A 24,073-nucleotide genomic window follows, 5' to 3' on the forward strand; every position below is an offset into this window, starting at 1 on the left:
TCTGTTGGCGAAAGAGAGCGACCCCCAGCTCCTTCCCCGGGGACCCCCGGCCTGACCCAACCTCGCCCCTGCCCCCGCTTGCCAACGGCCCCTGGCCGCACGTAGAGCAGCCCGATGCCTACCGGACGCCCCTGCCCAGGCCCGAGGGGTCAGGCCTGCTGACCTGGGACCGGTCGGGCCTGGACACTTTTGCTTCCGGGTCACCCGGCCCCTTCCCAGCTGCCCAGAAACGGAACCCCGGTCACTTCTCGGCCAGCCCTTGTCCCCCGGGGTCAGCTGCAGACACCCATGGGGACAGCCCCCCCAAGGCGGTCAGCGGCGGGGGGCCCGCGGAGGGAGAGGGCTGGTGAAGGAGAAGCCGTGGGCTGGCGGACGTGGCCGCGTGAATCGAGCCTCGTGAAGCCTCTCTCACTCTTAATTTTTCACGAGCCGCGGCTGCCCACTTCTGACACCACCACAGACAGCAGGTTACAAGCTGTCCATTTAGCCTGAAGCGCGGTCGAGGCGACAAGCGTAATTAGACCCCCACGGGGCGCTGGGCCGACGCAGGAGGAAACCTTGGAGGGCTTCCGGACCCCCGCGGCCCCGAGGTTCGCAGCACAGCCTGGGCCCGGTTGAAGGACACTCTCGGCTCAGCAAGCTCACGGGAAGAAGCAGGTGGGCCCCGGGGTCACGGACGGGTCTGGCCAGACAGACAGAAGCCCTGTGCCTCCCCTGCCCGGCTGCTCCGTGGCCCCTGCACCCGTCCGAGCCCCGGCCTCCTCACCTGGGGGTGCGGGCGGTGACAGGAAAGGTCCACCACAGGTGTCTGGAGGGTGGCAGATGGGGGGGGCTTTGGCTCTGGGGAGAGTTAGCCTGTCCCTCTGCATCTGACCCTCAACCTCTCAAGTCTGCTAAGTGCCTGCGCCCGAAGGAGGATTAAGTGAGAGGTCGCCCCAGTGCGTGGCCCGGGGCCTGGCACCCATCAGCTCAGCTGGTGCCCGTGGTCTCCTTCCAGATCACCCAGAAAGGACGGGCCCCCGGGCCACAAATCCACCTGGCTGATGCCCTCCACGGGCAGGGGGCAGGGTGGGACCCCGGTCCAGCCGTGGCTCGAGGCCCTGCGTGGGGTGCGTGACCAAGCTCACGGAAGCCACTCTGGGGAGTGAGGGAGGGGCTGAGCCGGAAGCCCGGCGAGCCGGGGGAGGGGTCCTGAGGACACACGGTGCCGTGGCCCCGGAGCTCGGCCTCGACATCGAGCTGCCCCAGACCCCACGGTGGAGCCCAAGGGTCTACTCCCCCCCCCCCCCCCCCCGTCGGTGTCTGTCCTCCTTCGTTCACTCGGTCCGAGGCCCCCTGCCGCCAGGGGCCCAGGAAGAAGGTCTAAAGCCAGGGTGCCCCAAGGGCGTGGTCTCGGGGCCCAGAGCCTGAGGGGAGCCTGGGACTCAGAAAGCCCTGGGTGTAACCCCCGGGGTCAGGCCGTGGGTGCTGGGGACTGGACAGGCCCCGCCTGGGCCCCACCCCAGGCTCCTCTGTCCTCGGAGGTTGCCAGCTCTCAGGCTGGTGAGGACAGGGGTCCAGACCGAACAGACAAAAGGGCCGTCTGGCCGAGCCCTGCCCTGGAGCCCCTCGGAGGGCTCCAGCCAGACTCATCCCAACACGCGTGGAAAATAAGGCCCGCCGAGGCCCAAGGCTGGCCCAGGGGGTCGGAGGCATCGGGGGCTTGGGGCTCTGCAAGGGGCCTCTCAAATGTCTGGGGTGGAAGGGTCAGCCCCCAGCTGCCTCTGCCCCATCCCCACGAGGCTTGTGTCTGAGTGGGCCCAGGCTGACCGCCTGCCTGTGCCAGGGCCTTGTCCACGCTGGAGGGGAGCCCACAGAGTCCCCCTTGTGCCGGCAAAGCAGCTCCAACCTCCCCAACCTGAAACCGGGACAGGACGTGCCAGGCGAGGGTGGCCGCCCTGGGGCGAGCCGGGCAGGCGGACTCTGGGCTGCACGTCTGCCTTCTGACCGGCAGGCTGACCCGGAGGCCAGCGGGCAGGCAGGCCCGGGGAGCAGGCCTTCCAGGGAATCCTGGCAGGTGGTCCCGGCACAGACGGCCTGTGCCAATAAGCTCCGTAGGCAGAGTCAGGAGGGCGGCGGCGGGGAGGGTGGCCGGACGCTAAGAACACAGCACGGCAGGCCGGCCCGCCGGGCCACGACAGCCGTGCACTCACATGGGGCCGGGGTCCTACTGTCTGCTTCCCTCCGCGTGTCGCCGTGTGGCTCACTCCCTCCACACAGGAACCCGCAGACTGACGCGCGAGAGAAAGGGCAGGGCCCCGGCCTCACTGCCAACCCCGAGGCCGGCTATTCTGAGCAAGGGCAGAGCCTATGACCAGCCCAGGGACCCAGCCCAGGACAGACATGTGGCCTGCTCCACCCCCCACGCACTGGCACTTCCTGTAGGTGTGCGGGCAAAGGGCCGGGCTTGGGGGCAGAGGACGGGCAGGGGTGTCTGCTGAGTAGTGAGGCACCGGGGGTGGGGGGTGGGGTAGGGCTGAAGGCTGCGCTGTCCCCACCACTCCCAGCCCCAGGCTCGCAGACTCGCCCATGGGGGGCTGGTGGCCGTGTGGGCAAAGATCGCTGTGGGGGACATCCCTCCAGGCACCACGACCCTCCCGCGGGGTGGCGGGGCTCTGGCTCCACCAGCGCTGAAAGGCTTTCCTCTAGCTCTTGCCCAGGGCCACAGGCCAGCTCCCGCAGGCCACCTGCTGCCCCAGGGTGGCCCGCTGCCAGGGACATCCCGTGTCGGGAACCCGGAGGGGCAGAGCAGCCTGGGGGACCGAGGAAAGGCACGGTGGCCAGTGGCTTCTCCAACGGACAGGTGACCCCAGCCCGCATGTCCCCCGTGAGGCGGCCCCACCTGGGACCTCCTACACACGTGTTGGAGAGAACCCCTGTCCTGGCACCCTCGGCTGGGCCGGGGGCCTGGGAGAGCCTCTTGGGGCCTTGGTGGGCACGGAGCGTCTGCTCTACCAGTGACAACGCTGCGGTGGCCGCAAATCGTCCGTTTCCCCCTGGGAAGCCCGAGGTGCCCCAGAGAGCCCTGCGGGTGCTGGAGGGGCCCTCCGCCCCACCACCACCGTAGCGCAGGGGGCTGGGCTGGGGAGCCAGAGGCCCGGGACTGTGGCCCAGCCCTCCCGGCTCCCACACACCTGCCGGGGTAATCACAGGCCCGGGTCACAGGCTGCGGCGGGGGCGAGTGTCAGCAGCAGCTGGAAGCTGTTGCCGCTGACAATGGTAATTAATGACATCGGGTCCCACTTAGTGGCCACGCTGGACGCCCAGGGCTTGGACAGGATGTGGCCGCTCCAAGGAGGATGTTGGTCTCCCCAGCCTCAAAGCCACCGTCCACTTGACCTGGATCTTAACGGAAGCCAGGACGTGCCTGGGGGCTAGGCTGAGGGGGGAGGGTCCCAGCAGTCATCTGCATGCCTGTCCCCACACACGCAAATGGCGGGGGTCCCCGTTCCCGCTGGGCACCCCTGAGGGCTGTGGGTGTCCGCCTCTGGATGGCCCTGTTTGCTAGTCCAGGGCTCCTCCCCAGAGGACCGCCCGCTGTCCCATCCCCGGCCTCAGCTCCACCCCCAGCAGCAGCACCCGATGGCACGGGGCGGCGGTGGCCAGGGCTGGCTCGTGGCCCGTCCGTCCTGGCTGCAGGGCAGACTGGACTCTGAGCCCCCTCCTCCCGGGGTCTGCTGGGGGTGGGAGGCCACTTGTCTTTCCCTGCTGCGGCCCCCTCCCTGCAAGCACTTACTGAGACAGAGAGGAGTCCAGGCTGAAATCTTCCACATGAAGCCTGGGGACAGACACGGGTGGTCACATCAACATGGAAGACGGATGGACGGAGGGCTTGGGCTCCTGGACCAGGTGGGGGCACAGACACTCAAGGAAGCTCCAGGCAGGGTCCGAGGGAAGCGGCGGGGTCGGCGGGGGGGGCACCCCTGGGCACACCCCCAGACCCGCAGAGCCCCCAGGCAGGCGGGGGTGCCCACGGGAGGCAGCCTGTGGTGAGGCGCTTACTGGGCCTGGCCCCCTCGGCGCCCAAAAAAGCAGCACAGCGCCCGTAGCACATGCACCCCTGCCCAGGCCAGACGGCACACAAGGCCAAGGCCACAGACACCCGCCTTCAGCACAAGGACTCAGCAAGAATCAGTCTATCCGGCGCGCGCTCACTGTCCCTGCTCCTGCCAAGCCCGCCCCAGGCACCGCCACCCCAGCTCCAGGGAAGGGCACCATCAGCCCCGCTTTATACCCAGGAAGCTGATGTGGCGAGAGGCGGCTCCCACACAAGGCCACAGGGCGGACGCAACAGCCAGGGCCCCTCGTCGTCAAGTCTGTCTGCCTCCTCTCTGCTCCCCTGCTTTCTACGGGCCCGGCCACAGAGCCCAGCAGCCCCGTACCCTGGCTTCCCAGGGAGAGGACAGGCCGAGGCAGGGAGCTGAGGCTTCCTGGGGGGCGCCCGGGTGCACCCCTCCACCGGGCCAGCAATCACACACCTGCTCCCCTTTGGGCAGCCTGCCCTGGGATTCTCCCAGATTGGCCACAAGAGCTGACGCCATGATGGCTGGGCCTGGGCTGGTGGCAGCTGGGGTCCGGGCTGGAGGGGAGACTGGGGTGGGGGGGGGTGGTGGCTGGTGGCAGCTTTGGGCCTGGGCTGGAGGGGAGGCCGGCAGGGGGGTGGTGCTGGTGGCAGCTGGGGCTCTGAGGACTGGCCCCGGGGGGCTCTGGAGGGGTGTGCGTTTGCATGTATATGCAGAAAGTCTATTTGCTGATGACGTACCCATCTGGTGCACAGAGGACTTCAGGGAGCCTCTCTTAACCTTCCATGCTGCCATGTTCCAGAAGAGGATGTGAGCGTTCAGGGAAGACCACTGCCTTCCAGAGGCCATGGCAGGGAGGAAGGAGCTGGCCTGCAGGGCTGGGCCAGCCCCTCACACGGGCCGGGTGATCCGTACCCGGCCGCCCGCCGCCTGTGCAGGGCCCTCCGGGTGGGCAGGCCCCCCTCCGAGTGCCCCGGTCTACAGCTCCTCGTGCCTGGGACGGCACAGTGGGGCTGCGGGGAGGTCCGGGACGATGAGGGACTGGAGGGGGCGTGCTCAGGGGCCGGGCTCCGCAAGGAGCAAAGGAGGCCAGGGCTCTGCCGGGAGCTTCTGGCAGATTCTACATGTTTGTCCACCTCAGGTTTCCTGTCCTGGCCCCGGTGCCGCCCCGAGCTCTGAGTTGGGGCGACAGCTGCATGGAGAGGGGTGGGGAGGAGGGGGCTGGGCAGGAGCCTGGCAAGGCCCAGGCTGTTGCAGTGGGGGCAGTGGCGGTGGAGCTCAAGGAGGGTGGGTGAGGAGAGTGGCCAGGTTCCTGGAGGACCACGGGGGCCACCTAAAGGAGAGGGGGGTGAGCGGGCCTGTGGGGAAGGGGCTCTGCCTACTGCCTTTGGCTGTGGCAAGCCTGGGGTCACGGCAGACGCGCGGGACTCTGGGAAGGACAGCAGGAGAGCAGGACCACATTGGAGCCCCAAGGACCCCGAGGTGTGGAGCTGCATGCTGGGCTCGGAGCACCTGTTGGGGGGGGGGGGGGGCGGGCGTGGGTGCGCAGGGGGGCCAGCGGAGCAAAGTGGCCGCCGCTGAAAGGTGTTTCCTGCCGTCCTCCCTCCCTTTCCTGCCTCGGCCCCCGAGTTCACAGAAGCTCCCCGGGACCCTGCACGCAGAGGTGCGCCCTGCCCCTCCACACCCGTCGTCAGGGGACAGGGCCACAGGCAGGAGGGACAGGCTGCCCCCAGGGCCCACTCGACGCAGCCCCGAACTGGGGCTCACCGGGGTTCCAATCCCCGGCCAGGCACTGCCTCCAGCTGTTCCGGCCCCGCCTCCCCAGGCCCCGCCCCAGGCCCCGCCCCAGGCCCCGCCCCTCCCGGGGCTTCCCGCGGAGCCCCTCAGCGGGAGTTTCCCCTTCTACTCCCCAAACCCTGCCTGTCAGCCCACCTCTGAGTGAGGCCCCTCCAGGGATGTCCCCTGCCCTGAAGCTACCGATGGCGGGGCACCGGCCTCATCTGGTCGCAGCGACTCCTCCCCCGCCCAGGCCCTCCTCCTGGCCCCCCTCTTCCCCAGGACTCTCTGTCTGTCCCGGGGACACAGTGGCCTCTCCCCACAGCCTCAAGCAGGACCTCAGAGTTCCATCCTGGCCTCTGGCCTGCTGCCCCTCTCCTCCCCTCCGGGCATCCACGCCGACGGGAGCGTCCCACTGGCCAGCCTGGCTGTGCCTCCAGGTACCCCAAGCAGCCGTCCGCAGTGCTCCCTACACCCCGCCACCACTCCCCACCACTCCCAGACCCCTGGGTTCTGCCTCCTAGATCTTTCTGCAGTCTTCCCGTGCCCTCCAGGCCACCCACTCAGATGTCCCTTCCGAGGATACGCCGGTGAGCCCCTCACCTGGTGCAGAACCCGAACCTGGTGGGGGGGAGGAGAAGGGGCGGGAGGGAGGTGCCCAGCAATCAGCCCCTTCCTCTCCAGCCCTGTCTGTCCGTCCAGGCTGGCACACCAAACATGCAGCAGCACCTGGGAAGGGCAAAGGCCCCCCAGCCCCGGGCTTTTTGGGGTCAGGAAGGGGCCCCAGCACAGCCCCGACCCACGGGGAGAGTCCACTGGACCCCTTGCTCAAAGGCTCTTGAACGATGGTCTTCAACACTCCTGCTCCAGGTCGTGATTTCCAAGCCTTGCCCCTCCCCTTCCTGGCCCCACAAGACGTGGGGGAGGGGAAGGAGGAGACCCATGAGCTCAGAGCCCGGGGCGCTCGGGCTGGCCGGCGTGGGGGAGGGACCCGTGCTGGCCCACCCAGCATCCACGCCCCTGGGGTGCACTGTGTGGGGTGGGGGGCCTTGAGCCCTGGCACTGGGAGCAGGCTCCTCCCGGTGCCTTGCTGCCTCCCCAGCTGTAGTGGGCCACCCTGGGGAAGGCCAGTGCCTCGTGGTCCAGGAGCGCTGATCCTGGCTGGCCCCAGAAGGGGGCCCCGCATGCAGATGGGGCCAGCTTCAGGAGCTCTGGCCACTGGCTCCCTCTGACAGAAGGTCCCCGTCACCCCGCCCTGGTTGTGCAGGACCCTCCGTCAGATCTGAGTTTCCAAGGAGCAAAAACCCTGTATGCCTTCCTCTGCTCAGGAACCTGCTGTGGCTCTCTACTGCTCCTGTCCAGAATCAACTCCATGGTGTGCATCTAGCATTTGAGGGTACGGGGCTGCAGGGCTCCAGGCCCGAACACCACGGGCCAGCTACGCAGCTATAGACAGTTCCCCCTTCTCTGCTCTGCACAAGGAGGCTGGTACCTGTACCTCAGAGGCTGCTGGGGATAGAGCGAGGCCACCCGTACAAGGGTCAGCACAGAACTGGGGGCAGAAGAGTGCGGGGAGGGGAGAGGACTTCCTGGAAGAGGTGGCCTTGCCATCTCAGCTCCCATTCTGCACTGCAGGCTCAGATGCAGGCTGGGCCGGACCTGCCTCTGCACCCCTGCAGGAACAGGGACAGCAAGGGGAACCGATCTCTTGCAGGGGCTGGACTGGCTGTAACCAGAGCTGCCGGAGCCACTGCCCCCCGCGGCGCAGGAGGAGGATGGAAAGGAGAGGACTCTGTCCTCAGGGCCTTGGCGGGCACTTGCTGCCTTCCCGCCCGGGCTGCCCATTAGCTGCTCCAGCGCCTCTCAGAGGCACTTAATCCCCAGCCTTAGCAGTCCGCTCTGGCAAATGGGAATAACCACCGGGCATCAGCTTTCCACCAGGGGTGCTCGAAGGAGCCAGAAACAGGGTGTGAGGGCAGGAGGGGCCTGGGTAGCCTGTGGCCAGAGGGGAGGGGCAGGGGAGAGGCTCCCGAGGCACCCCTCATCCTACCATCTGCCGGGCCGAGAGTCCCTGCCAACCTCGGCCCCAACTCTGACGAGGCATCGCACCCTCCCCAGGCTTTGGCCCTGGCTGTCGCCTCTGCCTGGAGGGCCCCTGCCCATCTTCCTGTGCCCCTCCCCGTAGGGCCAGCGGCCCTGGAAGCTCCCACTCGCCTCACCCCGGCCCAGCCTGCACCTCTCTGCCAGGCACAGGTTTCTGTGCCCACGACGTGTGCCCACACCCAGGGCGGATCTGATTCATCTCCGTTTCCCCCGCAGCATCTACAAGGGTTCCCTGCACAGAGAAGGTGCTGGCTAAATACTGCTGCTGGCTAACGACTAGTGCCGCAGACAGAGCCTCAGTGTCCTCATCCGTGAAATGGGGGTGCTGCGTCCAGCCCTGCGCTCAGCGGAGCTGGAGAAGGGCTGGTGAGGCCCCCTTCCCCAGGCGGGCCCCTCCCCAGGAAATTGGACTGCTGCACCCTGGTTGCCACCAGCTTCAGGCACTAGCCCCCCAGGGAGCCTCAGACCTGCGTCCCAGCTCCAATCTGCTATGCAGCCTTCAGCCAGCACCCCCCCCCCCTTCAGCCTCATGCTGCCCACTTCTGAAGTGGGGACTCGGATATTGGCCTCACCTCCCCACAAGCGGCGGCTGGAACCCACTGGAGTGTGGGCTCAGTGGGAGAGGGCCGGGCAGGGGTCCCCGAGCCACCTGGCCGGGTGCCTCGGTCGTCTTCCCTGCTTCCCTCCGGTCTTACCTGCAGGCCCACCGTACCAGCCTCTAAGAGCAGGAGGGAGGGGGAGAGCACAGGCTCCCAGAGGCCGGCTGAGAGCACAGCGGGTGGTCCTTGCGCCCGGGTGAGGGTTCGGAGGGGGAGAACCCGGCCGTCCCCCGCCCCCTTCCCGGGGCTGCGGGCGACGCGGCAGGTGCAGCCGAGCGGAGCCGGGGCGGGAGGCGAGCGGCAGAGAAGCAGAGCCCCTCCCGGCGCTACGCGGGGTCCCCCCGGGCGCGCGCCCCTACCTCTGGCCCACATCGCTGCCCACGGAGCCCCCGCCGCGGGCCGGCAGCAGCGGGCTGAGCCCGTGCGGCTCCTCGGGCGCCGAGGCGCCGGCCGGGGCGCCCCCCGGGCCCGCCTTGCCCTCGGACGGCGAGCGCGGCAGCTTGGCCCGCGCCATCCTGCGGGAGCGCACGGGCGGGAGGCGGCGGGGGCGGCGCTCCCATCTCCGCGCCCCGCCCCGCGCTCCCCGCGCCGCCGCCGCAGTGGATCGGCCCGGGCGGGCGGGGGGCGCCGGGAGGCGGGGTGGGGCGGGGGGGGGGGCGGGCGGACGCGCACGGAGCCCCGGCAGGAGGGGTCTCGGTGCCGGCTGCCGGGCCGCCTTATAACGGAAGTAGTAGTAAGAATCACGACAGTCACGGCGGCGCTGGGGGAGGGGAGCAGGAGTGGCGCGGTGACAGCTGGTGGTTCTCGGCCACTCACCTCCGCAGGCAGGCGCTGCCGGAGCCCCGGGAGCCTCGGTGCGCAGCCGCGCGCCCAAGTCACAGTCGGCCTCCGGGTCCAGGGGACCCAGGTGGGGCTCCGATGGCCTGCGCAGAGCGGTGCCCGCCTTCCAGGCCCCGTTCTTGGTGCCTGCTCAGGCTGGGTGGGTCCACCCCCCGCGCCCCCATTCCCTACCTCCCAGGGCTATCCGGAAGTCCGTGGGGGGACTCACCAAGCAAGCAGTGCTCATCTGCCAAGCTCGGCTCCGTGTTGGACAAAGCGGCTGCTTTGTGGAGCCCTGTCTGCACCCCATGCCCGGCTGGGGACGGCTCTGGTCACCTCACTGAACACGAGCAACTCAAGGAGACAGGGAAGATTTCGTTTTCGCAGAGTGGGGAGACTGAGGCACCGAAGTAGGAGGTGGCTTCCCCCGGAGACCGAGGCAGGGAGAAATGGATCGAGGACCCGGGAGGTGAGGTGGCTCACCCAGGTAACGGCCAGCAGGTGCTGGTGCCGGGGGTACCGAGGCTCTGGCTCTGGGCGCCCTGGGCGCAGGGGTGCGGAGATGCATGGCTATCCCCCGCAGCGGCCAGCGGCTCCAGGCCCTCCTGACCTGCCCGAACCCTGACATCTGGACCAGAGGCTCCAGCTTGCCTGGCCTGCCCGTTTCTTCACCCCACCTGCGTGACCCAGTAAACCACCGGGGCCTGGGCTTACGGAAGGTCTGTGGGAGGCAGGTGGGCCCAGGGCGCCCAGCCCCTGCCTGGCCCTTCCCCAGATCGCGAGGCGGGGACAGCTGGTGCGGAGCCGTTCGGTGGCCTCAGCAAACCCCCACAGCAGCATCCCCCCGACCGCGTTTCCATTAGGAATCTGCCCTGGAGACATGAGGGCTCTGTGTGGGCAAAGCCCCTTGCCTGCCTGCGTGAGGAAGGGACGAGGAGATGGCCCCCGCTTGTCCCCCTTCCCGTGGAGGGACGTGGAGTGGCTGGAAGAGCTCCGGGGCTCGCTGGCGAGCGAGCCACACGCGGTGGTGCACGCGGCACGCGGCGAGCGGGGCCGTGGGCACAGGCGGCGTCCCCACAGCTGTGGCTCTGGGGTCCGGGCACCGTCCCCGGGCCGGGCCAGGCTCCCCGGGTCCGGTCAGTAGCGGAGAAGGGTCGGACGTCCGGGCTGCTCGCTGGGCTCCCCAGGAGGTGCCGGGAGCCGCAGGGCCCTCGGGATGCACCTCTGCCCAGACAGACACGAGCTCACGTTCCTCGACGGCTGCTTCGGCCCACCCGAGGCTCCAGGTGGCGGCGCCCGCCTCTCGGGCCAGCCCGTCTGCCGAGTCCGCCGTGGCTGCTGCAGTCCTGGACTCTGAGAGTAGTGATGGCTTCTGGGGTCCAGGATAAGTGTCAGGTGACAAGACTTCTCCAACATTTTGTATGACGCGCCCTAACGAGAGAAACCGGCTGACGTGTGTGGAAGGACCACCAGACAGCCGTCAGTGCTGCGTCCGGGAGCTGGTGGCGGAGCCCTTTCCAGCTGGCCGCCGTGTCACTTCCATGAGGGCTGATTCGTTTGGAAAACGGTCATCCACTTTAGCCTCTGGCCGGTGCCGCATCACCTGGCCGTGCAGGAGAGCCGGCCCTGGGCACGGGCAGCGGCCCGAGGCGCCTCGTTCCCCGGCTGTGGGCACTGTGAGGAGAGTCGCAGACTGCCGTCTTCCGCTGGGGTCGGGCGACCTCCGGCCCACGGCTGTGGTGGGAGGGCGGACAAGAGCCAGCACCCTTGCCTGGAGCGCCATAAACGCCGCTCGGCTCCCGCTTCAGGACGGCTGTCCTGGGGGGGGTGGGGGGGTGGGGGGCGGCACCTCACATCCCTGTGACGATAGGGACGAGGCCAGGCCGAGTCCAGGGTGTCTGAGGTGGAGGCAGCCAGGCTTCTGGAGGACCGGATGGGGGGCGTCAATCAAGGCTGAGGGGATGGGTGGGCGGTGACGCCCGAGACGGGGAGGAGCAGACGGGGTGGTCACCGATCCGTCCTTCACACACCGACCAGACGCCGTCTCGTGGGGGGGGGGGGGTGCCGGACGCCCATGCCTGGCACTCTGCGGGCGGCCGGGCCGGAGGGGCGCCCCAGGGCAGGTACGGCCCACGGGGTCCGGGTATGATGTCCGGAGGTGTGAGGGCAGGTGGGCAGGCTGGCCCAGGAGCCTCCGGAACCCAGGAAGATGTGGAAACGGCAGAAGGCAGCAAGGGGCGACCCTGAAGCAGCAGGCCTAGGACGCAGGCCCGGCATCGCGGACTTTCTGAAGCGGTGCCCAGGGGAACCAGGGGAGGCCCCTGCCTCCACCCTCCCGAGCCACACCGGTGTGTGCCCACGGGGTCCTGGGAGTCCTCACCCACAGCCCCACTCCGCGAGAGGAGAACCAGAGGGTGTGCCGATCGCCCGGCTGGGGTGGCGCCCGGGCTGTCCCCGGGACCACAGCTAGACCTCCCAGGCTCCGGCCTGGGGGCCTATGAGCCCGTGAGGAGATGCTCAACGCCACCGATCACTGGGGAAACACCTCAAGACGACCACGAGATACCAGCACGCACTCACCAGGACGGCCGCTCTGGAACCAACGGAAAATAAAGGTGCCGGCACGGGTGTGGGGGATGGGAGCCTCGTGTGCTGTTTTCGGGAGCGTGAGACGCTGCAGGCATCGTGGGAGGGTCTGGGGCTTCCCGAGAAGCGGGATTACCGTGTGACCCAGCAGCTCTGCTTTGGGGCGTATGCCCGCAGAACTGAAAATAGGGTCTCGAACGGATATTTGCACACCCGTGTTCATGGCAGCGTCACTCACAACAGCTAAACACGGAAGCAACCCAAGGGTCCATCAGATGGACCACAGAAGGATGGGTACGTAAGACGTGGTCCGCCCACACCATGGAACGTCAGCCTCAAAAAGGAGGGGAATCCCGGCACCTGCTACAACTGGGCGAACTGGAGGGCACCGTGCTGAGTGACGTCAGCCCGTCACAGGGGGACACGTCCTGTAGGAGTGGACGCTCACCGGAGGCCCTGGAGGAGTCGGAGCCACGGACACCGAGAGCGGGAGGGTGGGGCTGGGGGAGGGGAGGGTCCGTGTGTAACGGGACAGAGTCCAGCCTGGGAAGACGAACACGTTCTGGGGACGGAGGGGAGACCGCTGCACGACAGTGTGAATGCACTTGACGCCCCTGAACTGTGCCCTTGAGACGATTAATTTTAGGGGTGCCTGGGTGACTCAGCCGGTTAAGTGTCAGACTTCGGCTCAGGTCACGAACTCGCGGTTTGTGAGTTCGAGCCCCGTGTCGGGCTCTGTGCTGACAGCTAGAAGTCTGGACCCTGCTTCGGATTCCGTGTCTCCCTCTCTCTCTGCCCCTCCCCTGCTCACGCTCTGTTTCTCTCTCCTTCAAAAATAAAATAAACCTTAAAAAAAATTTTTTTTAAAAGGTGGTAAATTTTCTTATGTGTTTTTTTCACAATAAAAAAAATTGGGGAGGAAAGGTACAGAACCCAGTGGGCAGGGCTCTCAGCGGACACAGCAGGGGCAGCTCAGCATCAGGATGGGCAATGATTACAACACGGTGGATGGGTTTCCTGCTGCTGCTGTAACAAATCACCCCAAATTTACTGGCTTAAAACAACACAAATTTACCGTCTCGTAGTCCGGAGCTCAGAGGCCTAAAATCTAAGTGTGGGCAGGGCTGGTTCCTTCTGGAGGCTCTGGGGGAGGACACCCCCCACCTCTGCCAGCTTCTCTGGGTCCCTTCCTCACGCCGCTGTGACTTCTGCTTCAGCCCCTCCCCCTCCCTCTTCCGAGAACCCTGTGACAGCACTGGGCCACAGCGACCATCCAGGAGCGTCCCCTGCCCCCCGTGAAGAGCCTTACCTGCATCACATCTGCAAAGTCCCTCTTGCCAGCAGGGGTGATGTGCAGGGCTGTGCTGCTGTCCCTAACCCAGCTATCATCTCAGTGGAGGGAAAACCAGGAGACGTGTGGCCACATGTCACCTAAAATGTCCCTTCACCTAAATCGTTTGCCCGGCCTTTGGACCCGACAGCCAGCCTGTGAGGAACACCGGAGGCAGAGGGGCAGACTGAGCTGCTCTGGAAGAGGCACCCAGACGCACACAGACGGCGAATGTTCTGCAGGAAAGAGGTGTATCGGCTGCCGTTGCCGTGTAACAAATCATCGCCGACGTCGCCACTTAAAGCAGCTCCTTTATCATCTCACGGTGCTGTAGGCTCCACGTCTGAGCAGGGTTTAGCTTGGCTCTTCCGAGCTCGGCTTTTCCGTGGGGCCTCGCGAGGCCGACGAGGCCGACGCGTGTCGGGCAGGGCCGGACTCTCTGGGCAAGACTCCGCCCGCCAGCTCATCCAGCCACTGGCAGGACTCAGTTCCTGGAGGCTGCAGGACGCGCCCTTTCTCGCGCTGGCTGTCACCGGCTCGCTTATGAAGGGCCGTTGCACGCCTTGGCACGTGGCTCCCCCGTCCTCAGAGCCAGGAACGGTGTGCCAAATTCCCCCGGACCCCAAAGCTCTGCCTCTTGGGCTCCAGCCAGAGAAAACGTTCTGCTTCCACAGGGCTCGTGTGGTTGGACGGGGCCCGCTCAGACGACCGGTAACCTGAATTACCACGCACAGTCCCTTGCTACGCCGGAAAGAAGCAACACAGGCACGCGGCTCAAACAACAGAAACGCGTTCCCTCGCGGTCCTGGAGCCCGGACGCCCAAGACCACGACGCCGGCAGGGCTGTGCTCCCGAGGCCGCCTCCTCGTCCCGCACACGGCTGTCTTCTCTCTGCGCCTGTCTCCAGATCCCCCTTGGTGAAAGGGCTCCAGTCGTACAGGGTTAGGGCCCACCCTGACGACCTCATGCTCACTTAATGACCTGCAATGACCCTGTTTCCAGACGAGGTCACTTCTGAGGCACTGGTGGGCGGGGAGGCTCAGGCGGTCAAAAGTCCACCACATGACTTTAGGAGAGATGAAGCTCGGCCCCCCCCACTGTGCGACGCATCCTGATCCTGGCCGGGACATCTCATCGTATTCACGGTCCTGGGCGGCCGTGGAGATCCCGAGGGGCCTCACCTGGCGGGAGCCATTCTGGATCAAGAGCAGTTTGAGCCCCAACAACCAGAAGGACACAACACTCCTGGGCTGAGCAGACCAGCTGCGAGGGGCTGGGGGCCACCGGGTGGGGTCTCCCGGGCCAGGGTGCTGCCACTCTCCCCCGACCCCGCCGGCCCCTCACTCACCTCCACGCCCCTTAACCAATTCCTGGGCACCACCAGAATCTCCCCCGTTCTCCCCCAGCACAGGGCGTGAGTCACAGATGCCCCACAAACGCCACTCAGAATCTGCTTCCGTGAGACACTCACTTCCCAATGGCGGCCTGGCCTGGGTGCCTGGGTGGCTGGACAGCTGGCACTTTCCTGCCGCCCGGCGGGAGTGAGAGGATCTCTCCGGACGTTTCCGCTCCCCCAACAGCTGGGAGAGCTCGTGTGAGGGTCCCGCGGCTGCCCTAATGGGGACCGCACGCTGGGTGGTTCAACAGCAGAAAGGGTCCCACCAGTTCTGAGCCCAGAAGTCCACGGTCGGTACGACTGGGCTGCCGTCCCCTGGACGCTCCAGGGGACCCTTCCCACCTCTGGTGGCTCCAGTGTCCCCTGGCTTGTGGCCTCGTCCCTCGGATCTCTGCCCCTGTCCTGAAGTGGGCTCCTCAGTCTGTGTTAATCTCCCTTCGCCTCTCTCTCTCTCTCTCTTTTTCAACTTGGGATAAAATATACATAACACAGCTTAGCATTTTAACCGTTTTTTGCCTCCTTCTTTTGGGGGCACTTCAATGGCACCTGGGGCTACCAGGGTACTCTCCCCATCTTAAAATGCTTACTTTGGACCCCTGCAAAGAGTCACCGTCTGGCTGTCTTTCTGGGGCAGTTCCAGACAGCCCACCTGTGTCCACTCCTGCCCAGAGGATGCAGAGGGATGTGAGAGGGCCGGCCTGGGGGGACCGACCCTGCCCTGGTGCCACATCTCCCCACACACGGGCATTACAGCCACGGCCAGACTCAGCTGGAGTCCCTGCCCACCCTCCCCTCCAGAAGGGGACACAGGGTCAGGGCCCTTCTCCCTGCTCTTGGGCCCTGGCTAAGTGCTCTGAAAGGGGGCCCCAAACACAGGAACACCTGCCAGAGAGGCAGAGAAAGACAAAGACACAGAGAGAATGAGCTGCTAATTAGCGAGATGCGGGCAGGGGCAGGGCCTGGGCTCCAGGGGCTGGATGGGAAGGGCTTTCCCAAGATGACCTCGCTTCTTTAGCCCCTCTGGACCCCCGGACCCCCGAGGTGGGCACGTGGTGAGGAGCCCACAAAGGCTCAGAATGCGGGCAGGGAGGAGGGAAGGACCCGGGACCCGGCCCCCCTACCCCGTGGGCCTGGGGAGGAGGGTGCTGCCAGCTCAGCCCCCAGAGGGGCCTCCTGTCCCTGGACCCAGGGACAGAGATGCAGTGGGGTTGGCCAGGGCCTTGCCATGCTTGGGGAGCTGCCCTTGCCCACCACACAGCTGTGAAGAGAGGCTGGGGGCATCCACGTCTGCTCCCTCAGACTCCCCCCCACACACACCTGCACCAGAACCCGAGCCCCCGCCCAGTCCAGGCACCTTCCTGGCTCCGCCCGTCCCCTCCCCACGACCCGACCCCCAGGCCTTTTCCCTACTCCTGCTGCCCCATAGGAGCAGCCTCCTCCCTGGGCTATCGTGGGGGTCAAGGTCACGAAGGATGCAGCGCCCCCACAGCCCCTCCTCTGGAGTCCTCAGGGCCAGGAGCCATTGTTCCTGCTGTCCGGGGGTGGGGGGAGGTGTCCGTCTGCTCCTGGCTCCCACGGCCCAGTGGGAGGGGGCCTTTTTTCCGGCATTTCCGCTTGTGAGTGTATTTTCAGTATCACTTTAGGCCCTGCCCCGGAAAACACCCCAGCAAAAGGAGAGGCCAAGTTATTCGCAGACTCTGTCCAACCTCAGCGGACCAGGGGTTCCACCCCACACGGGCTGTGACCACCCTGCAGGCCCAGCACGCGCTCCACAACCCCACACTGGAAACTTCCTTAGAGACCGGAGAAGGGAGCAGGTGCCGGGTCCCTGGGTCCCTAGCTTCTCGGGGCCGCCTGCCCCCACCACACTCGTACCCTGTGATGGGGACATCAGGGTCTTGGGGTGCCGTAACAAAGTGCCACAAACTGGGAGGCCCAAAACAACAGGAATTTATTTTCTGCCAGTTCTGAGGCCAGAAGTCTGAAATCAAGGTGTGGGCAGAACCTCATTCCCTCCAGAAGCTCCAGGGAGGGTCGTTCTTGCCTCTCCCAGCTCCTGGGGGCCCCAGTGCTCCCGGCCTGTGGCCGCGTCCCTGCAGCCTCTGCCCTTGCCTTCACGCGGGTTTGCCTGTGTGTCTTTTCTTGTAAGACACCTTCTTCACAGAGGGTAGCACCTGCCCTAACCTAGAATGAGCTCCCCTCGAGACCTTCACCTTAACCACAGCTACAAAGACTCCATTTCCAAGTAAGATCCCACGCACGGGCTCCAGGTAGACCCGCTTCCCAGGTGGAGGCTCAGTCAAAACACCACAGGGGTCTGGGGCACTTTCTGGAGACCCGCTCCTCCTGAAGCCCCCTTAAGCAGCGCTGTGACCCTGGACAGGTCCTTTTGCTGCAGGAACTGCCTCCATCCAGCCGGCGCACACGCCCAGCCCGGAGGGGAGAGGAAGCTCCAAGCGGGCTCTCTCTCCAGGCTCTCCTGGGTCGCCCTCAAAGCTTAAGGAGTTTAAGTCAAAGCGCAGCTCAGTCCCGGGAAGGATGAACTGCCATTTCTTCTGTGGCGTCAACTCAACCTTCCAAGCCTGCCGTGGACTCGTGTGTTGAGGCCCTAACCCCCGGTGCGATGCTGTGAGTGAGGGGTCTTGGGGGTGATTAGGGTTAGCTGAGGTCATGAGGGTGGCTCTGGGGATGGGGCTGGTGCCCTTATGAGAAGACACTGGGGAGCTCCCTCCAGCCCCACACCACCCCTGCACCCGGGAAGAGGGCCGTCGCCGGGACCGGCCGTGCGGGCACCCTGCTCCCAGACCCGCAGTCTCCAGAGCCGCGGGAAATAAACGTGTTGTTTAAGCTGTGGTGTTTTGTTACGCAGCTCAGCTGACTGAAGCACAACCTGAACACTGCCGCCCCCTAGCTTCGCTTCAGATGGAGGCGGCGGGATGGTCCCTGCATGTTACCGTTACAGCAGTAAGCGGCACATCAAGGGACCAACGGGAATTAGAACTTGAAACCAAAACTGATCGTGGTCTTTGTGACCCCGGAGGATGCCGGCTGCCCCCTCACTGGGCATCTGTGCCGTGCTCTGCACCGGTTGAGGAGGAACTGAATTCTGAGTCACGCGTACAAGTCTCCGGAGACATACGCTGACCTGCACAGTCCCAGGGCAGGATGGGGAACGGGGCTCCCAGGGGACACCTGATTCCCCACCATGCGGACTCCCAGATGCCCCCAGGGCACGGGCAGGGGGAGCCAGGAATGTTGATGCACCCTTGGCCCCCAGAAGACTGAGCAGCTCGCCCGTTTCACAAGTGCAGACACAGGTCCCCGAGCCCGGCTGACCCATCTCAGCACACGCGTGCCTGTGCCCCTCCACCCCCAGCCCCTCTCCTGTCCGTCTGCGGTGTCCCTTTATTGTCCATCCACTCGCAGCTCCCCCTGTCCCCTCTTGGCCTCCCGGGCTTGGGGGAGAGGTGACTCAAGTCCCCAGAACCCCCACTTGGAGGGAGGGACTCCAGCAGGAGGAAGGCCTGACCTGCCCCCAGGAGCCCAGCCTCCACAGGGAGTCGTCCGCCCTTGTCTCTGCCCTGCACCAGCCACCCCCCAGGCCCTTGTTCCCTGTGGGGGACCCCAGGTGACCGGGGAACAGGATCGGGGAACGGACGGCCCCAGCCGGCCCACAGTGGAGTGAGGGAGACGCAGGCAGAGGAACCCTGGGCCCAGAAAGTGACCGGAAAAATCAAGACACAAATTTTACTCCCCAAGGACACCTTAAAGCTCATGGAATTGCCCAGAACCTGGCACCACCAGAGGCTTTTCCTTGACTCAGTCACGTAGCCCCAAGCAGAATCCTGGAGAAGCAGCCTTCTCCAGGCGTCCAGCATCGGCTCCTGGAGCCCACACGCCCGCACCCCGGCCCTGCTCCGCGGGAAGCCAGAAAGCGCCCAGCCACCATGCAGGGGCTTGACAGGCAGGACAACGCTGCGGTCAGCACACACAGCGATGCCATGCCTGAGCGAGGAGGGTGGGGGCTCATCCAACAGGCTGGTGTGACAGCAGGTGGGACACCTGGGTGGCTGTTCCGGGCCCAGTGGGGTCTTGGGGAGCGGGGAGAGGAGGGGCTTGGCTTTCGTTCCACATCCCCGCTGCCCGGGCACCATCCAATGCTATTCGTGGAGCTGAAGGTGGTGGGACACCCCCCAACCTGATCGGGGCCACGCCAGCCTGGCCCTCCACCATTTCCCTGATCGGCCGTGTCCTCCGAGGCCTGTGGGTTGGCAGTGGGCACAGGCCCCCGGCCAGGGCGGGGCAAGGAGCAGGTGCCGGGGCAGAGCTGGGGCCTCACCCTGTCCCACCCTGTGGGTCGGCCCCGTCCAGGAGTCGGGCCGCAGGGGGAAGGCAGGCCCCCAGGAGGCCTGGGCCCAGCAGCCCCACGCAGGAGGGACCCAGCGGACACGGGGCCGAGCAGCGGGGCTCCTCCGGCGTCACGCCGCCCCTGCTTCAGCCGGACTGCCACGGGTTGGGGTGCGTCCACGGCCACCCTGCACCGCGAAGCACCCTCCGTATTCATCGGTACGCACGGAACCCACATGTGCGAGACTCGGGCCAGCCTACGGCCCCCACGGTCCTGGCTTCCCTCACAGCCCCCGAGCTGTCCCGGACGCCCCTCCAGACGAGAGATCCCTGCCAACGCTTGCCCTCTGCGGCTCTCAGGAGGGTCCTGGGTCCTGTACCAGTGAGCAAGGACGGTGTCCCGCCCTCTGCACCATGCTGCCCTCCCAGGCTACCCCTGCTGCATCTGCAGGAGCCCTGGGTGGCGGGAGGGAGGAGGGAAGAGGGAGGCCCAGGGCTGGGGGAGGGGCAGGAGCACAGCGGAGGGAGCACCCTGAGGGGTTAGAACCCACTCGGAGCCGTGCACGGGCTTGGCGGCATCTCCAGTGTGGCTCAGTGATGTCCATTTATTAACAGTTACAGCTGAATGGCCCTGAGGGCAGAGCTGTTCCATGTGACCCCCGCTCCTGGGGGGGCTTCACTGCGCGCACTCCAGGGGCCTGATCCCCTTCTGCTCGGCTGAGGGGAGGGGCAGGGAAGGGGCACGCCTCCCGCAGAGACCCCAGCCCTGCCTGCACCCAGTCCAGGTTGGAGGGGCCCTGTGGACTGAGGTCGAGGAGGAGCCCCTGCCCCGGGGGCCATGGCTGTCCCCTGTCCCCGCCGCAGGCCAGCAGGGGTCTGAGGCCCCCCCTGCCCCTGCAACGCAGGACTGGCCTTGTCCCCACTTCCCAGCTTGTTGTGTGAAATACTATCTATCTGGTGCAGAGACACATCAGCTCCACACTCTGTTGTCAGAGGGGCCAAGGCAAACAGCCGCGGGGGTGGCGTTCTGACCCCTGGAGGCCTGGCCTCCTCGTCCTTCCTGCAGCAGGCCGATGTCCCCCCACCCCCCCAGCCCCCAGGGCCCCCGAGAGCCTCGGCCCTAGATGCTTCTCCGTGTGCACGTGTCCTGCACTCAGAGGCCTGGGAGAGGGGAGGGCACAGACCCTGACACTGCCTCCAGCTGTGGCTTCGGCCACCCCGCCGGGCCAGTCCTGGCTGGCGGACAGCTGCGGAGAGCAGGCGGTCCGGGTCCTGCAGTCTGGGAGATGGCCACATGCCAGGCGCTTTGTCCTCACCGGTGGCTTCCCCACCCCAGCCTTTTGACAGCTGTGCCCCGTGTGGGGGACAAGGCTGCAGTGTGACAGCCCCGGTGTCCCCTTGTACCTCAGTGCAGAGCCCACCTGCATCATCCTGAGCCCGGGGGGTGGGGAGTGGGGCTGAGAGCCTCCTGTCCAGGATGCAGGCGAGGAGGGGGAGAAACACTCTTAACGGCAAAGCGCCCAGTGGCAGAGCCCCTTCCCCCTCGTGTCACTCGAGGTCCCATCACAGTTCTCTTCAAGGTGACTGGGGCTGTCATCACCTTTTCAGGAGGAGGGCTCACAGTGGGGGGGCCTGCAGCCTCCAGCTGTGACTCAGACCCCGGGAGCACAGGAGGGTCAGCCCTGGACAGGGCTGGGAGGGGACAGGAGGGGCCTCCTCAGCGGCTCCTTGGGCCCCGGGCACACGGGCAGCGGGCTGTCCCAGGGTGGGGCAGGGAGTCCTGAGCTCCAGGCCTTGGAGGGTCCAGGTGCGCTTCTGCCGAGAGCCCTGCCCCCTGGGACCCCAAGACCTGGTCCCGCATGCAGCGGTGAAGGTCGTCCTAAGACCTCAGCTGCTCCCTGGAAGGTCTGTGAGCTCTGGCTCCGCCCTCCTCCCCCGCCTGCCCCCCTCCCCCCTCTCCCCAGAGGGCGCTGCAGCCTGGCCCACGGCCCACGTGGGCTGAGTCTCTCCCTCCCTCCAAGGCCACAGTGTGAGGCTGCAGTGACTCACTGCTGGTGGCTTTATTTCTCTGGAGAGCAGGAAGCCCACAGCCCTGGCCGCCCACTCACAGCCTGCCGAACGCCAGGGCATCAGTACCCCCCCCCCCCCCCACCAGAGCCTGCCCTGGGGCCTGTGAGCTGGAGGTGGAAAACAGGGGGAGGGAAAGGGTTCCGGGAGAATGTTGCTGATGGTGGTGGGGGGGGGGGGCAGGGGGCCAACCCTGTGCTGATGGCAGGGTCTTCCTGAGCTCCCAACCTCATGGCACAGAGGGACAGCCCACAGGCCCAGGCCCCCTGCCGGCCCCGTGCCCCCGGAAACATCCTTACAGGCTCCCCATACGTGCAGAAGGGGTCCTGATGGGCCGGGGAGAAGCCTGCTTCCACCCTCCACTTTGGGAATCAGTGACGAGAGAGGGGCACAGACATCAAGGATGAGACAAGCACAGAGGGAGAGGCTCGAGGGGCCACAAACATCGAGGAGGGGGCCTCCCATAGCCAGGCTTTCACTGTCTCCTCCCTGAGCTTGGATGCCAGCTCAAAGCCCAGCACGTGCCTCCTTGTGTATGCGTCCTTATGGAAGGCGGTGTTTGGCGATCTCAGTACCCTACCAAGCTTCTCTGGCTTGAAAACAGAGAGACTTCTCCAACTGGGCTCCTGATACAGTGGCTGGCAGGGGATATGGGACAGGTCCCCACCCCCGTCCCAGGTGGCTGCTCCTGGAACCCTGGGCAGCCAGCACTGTGCCTCACAGGCTCCCCTCCAGCCCCCAAGCCAGCAGGGGTAACATCACCAGGAACCTGTCTTGACGCGCAAACCAGCAGCCCCCTCCCCACCTGTGAGACCCCGGACGCTCCAAGGGCCAGGCATGTCCACCCAGGCCCGGTGCCTCCTCTCTGGGGTGAGCAGAGAAATACCTATGCCATCCACTCCTGAAAACTGAGGGGAGGGGTGCGTCACTCTAATTTTATCAACCACAGACACTGGCATTTATCGATGCGTCCAGAGGCCCTGGGCCTGCCCAGGGAGACAGACGCCATTCCTTCCCACATTGGAAAAATCTCCAGAGCTGCTGTTTTCAAGAATTAAGCAGGTCCCAGGGGACTAGGCGCTGAGGGGCTGGTGCTGCCGTAGGAGGACGCTCAGCACACAGGTTTGACTCGGGAAAGCCCCCGGCCTCCTGCGTTCCAGGGCAGGCGAGCCCCCAGCCGCATACACCACACCAGGACCCTCCTGACCCCGCTGCCTCTCCAGAGAGTGAAGCTCAGCTCTTTCCCGGGTGTGAGCCCTTGGGTGAGCTTACTTATGACCACAGCACTCAGTCTGACAAGAGAGAACACAGAATGCAGAAGGTCCCTCTGCTGAACCCACAAACTTGGCCATGAGTGGGTGAACGCGGCGGTTTATGTCTTCTGTCCCCTGCTCGGAGGACGCGACCAGATGTGGCGTGGGCAGGTAGGAAGCTCTGTGTCCAGGGGTCGGCACAGCGAGCTTCGGCAGCTCCTCACGGGCACTGTCCTTACACACCGACCTCCGTCACTAATGTCATTTTCCCAGCTGCGGCTCCAGCAACTGATCCTCTGGAGGCTCAGTCTGCGTCCTGACCATTTCAACCTGGACACCTCACGTGCCACCTGGAATAATTGCACTGTTGGGGGGAGGGGGCATGCACATTCGCTCTGCCGGGTCCGGGGCTGGGAGGGGGCGGGGAGGGGGGAGGCACCAGCAGGTACCAAAGGCCCCTCAACACACAAGGCAAGGAAAACGGGCTCATTCCCAAGCCCCGCAGGCTCCAGCCCCGCGCGAGTCCCTGCACTTGCCTTCACTGGCAGGCCCGAAAGCGTCTCTCCTGAGGCTGACAGCGCTAAAGGGCCGCTGTTTACCCAAGACAGCTATTTGGGGAAAAGGCAGAGAAAAGCAACATTGCTTGCAGCTTCCTGCCAGCTCCCTCGGCGCATGAATTATTCCCAAGGTTCTGCTGGTCTCTTACCGAAAGACTCCAGTTCATTCTGCTTTTGTCCACCCAGGAGAATTTGAGGTGAGGGAATGCCGTCACCCTCCATAAGAACCCACGACATAAGCTCGAAAGGCACTCGCTCAGTTAATGACAAATGGCCACAGCCAGAGTCTGGAGGACACCAGCCTTCAGCCAGGCTGTGGGGCTCCACCACCGGCTTGCTTCCGGCGCTGGCTTGTCCCCCAAATCGGCAGGGCTGCGAGTGGGGCGGGGGGCTGGGCGCAGACGCGGGGACGCCTGGCCCCGGGACCGGTGTTTGGGAAGACTCCCCAGCACACAGCTCTCCGTCACACCCTCCGGGAGCCCCTCCCGGAAGGTGCTTCCCACGTCGCCCAGCCCCCACCCGAAACTTCTCCCGTCCGGAAGCCCGGGAAAGTTGAAGGGCAGCGGAGCGGACCGGCCTTCAGCACCGCGGACAGCTCCGAGCGCGCCGCGGTGCGACCCCCTCCTTACCATACCTGTCGTCGTTCTGGAAGGACGGGTCCCCCAGCAGCAGGTCCCGGAAGCGGTACCGCGGCGGCAAGGGCAGCACCTCCGTGTCCAGGTCGCTCATCTTGAGGCTGGCGGTGTCCAGGCACGCGCCGTCCCCGCGGACGCCGTCCCCGGCGCCGGGCTGCCTGCGGGCACACGCCAGCGCCCCTTCAGCCCGCGCCCGCGCTGTGCCCGTGCCCCCCCTCCCGGCCCCCCTCGTGGCCCCGCCTCCTGCAGCCATCGCCCCCCCCCCCCCCCGTCAGCCCCGCGCTGTACCCTCCCCCCTGCCAGCACCACCCCCTCCCGCCTGCACCCCCCACTCCACCCCAGCCGATCTCTTGCGCCCCCCACCCACCTGCCACCTGCCTGGTCAGCCCCACACATCCCCTGGCCAGCACCATCCCCCCTCTCGCCTGCACCCCCAAACCACTCTGCCCGGCCCAGCTTCCTGCAGTCCCCCCCGCCCCAGGGCCTGCCTGCACGACCCCCCCCCCCCAACACACACACTGTAAGCCCCACAGCCCTTGGCCTG

At 66.2% G+C, this 24,073-nt stretch overlaps 1 protein-coding gene across 13 annotated transcripts in view; it reads right to left on the minus strand.

Annotated features, from left to right (window-relative positions):
• Positions 1–23,652, minus strand: part of KCNT1 (potassium sodium-activated channel subfamily T member 1) — a 51,852-nt gene extending 28,200 nt beyond the window's left edge. For 3 of the 13 annotated variants that reach the window (XM_045467887.1, XM_045467895.1, XM_045467898.1), the window contains exons 1-2: positions 8,899–9,071; positions 3,776–3,817 (exon numbers count right to left, since the gene is read on the minus strand). In XM_045467887.1, coding sequence (XP_045323843.1) covers positions 3,776–3,817; positions 8,899–9,053 — 197 coding nt within the window. In that variant the 5' untranslated portion in view covers positions 9,054–9,071. Of the gene's footprint in view, positions 1–3,775; positions 3,818–8,898; positions 9,073–23,528 lie in introns of those variants that run through there. The other 10 variants (XM_045467891.1, XM_045467889.1, XM_045467900.1 and 7 more) reach the window with 10 other exon arrangements.
• Between the last annotated feature and the right edge of the window lie 421 nt (positions 23,653–24,073).

The sequence above is a fragment of the Leopardus geoffroyi genome, chromosome D4, assembly GCF_018350155.1.
Source record: "Leopardus geoffroyi isolate Oge1 chromosome D4, O.geoffroyi_Oge1_pat1.0, whole genome shotgun sequence".
Lineage (NCBI taxonomy): Eukaryota > Metazoa > Chordata > Mammalia > Carnivora > Felidae > Leopardus > Leopardus geoffroyi.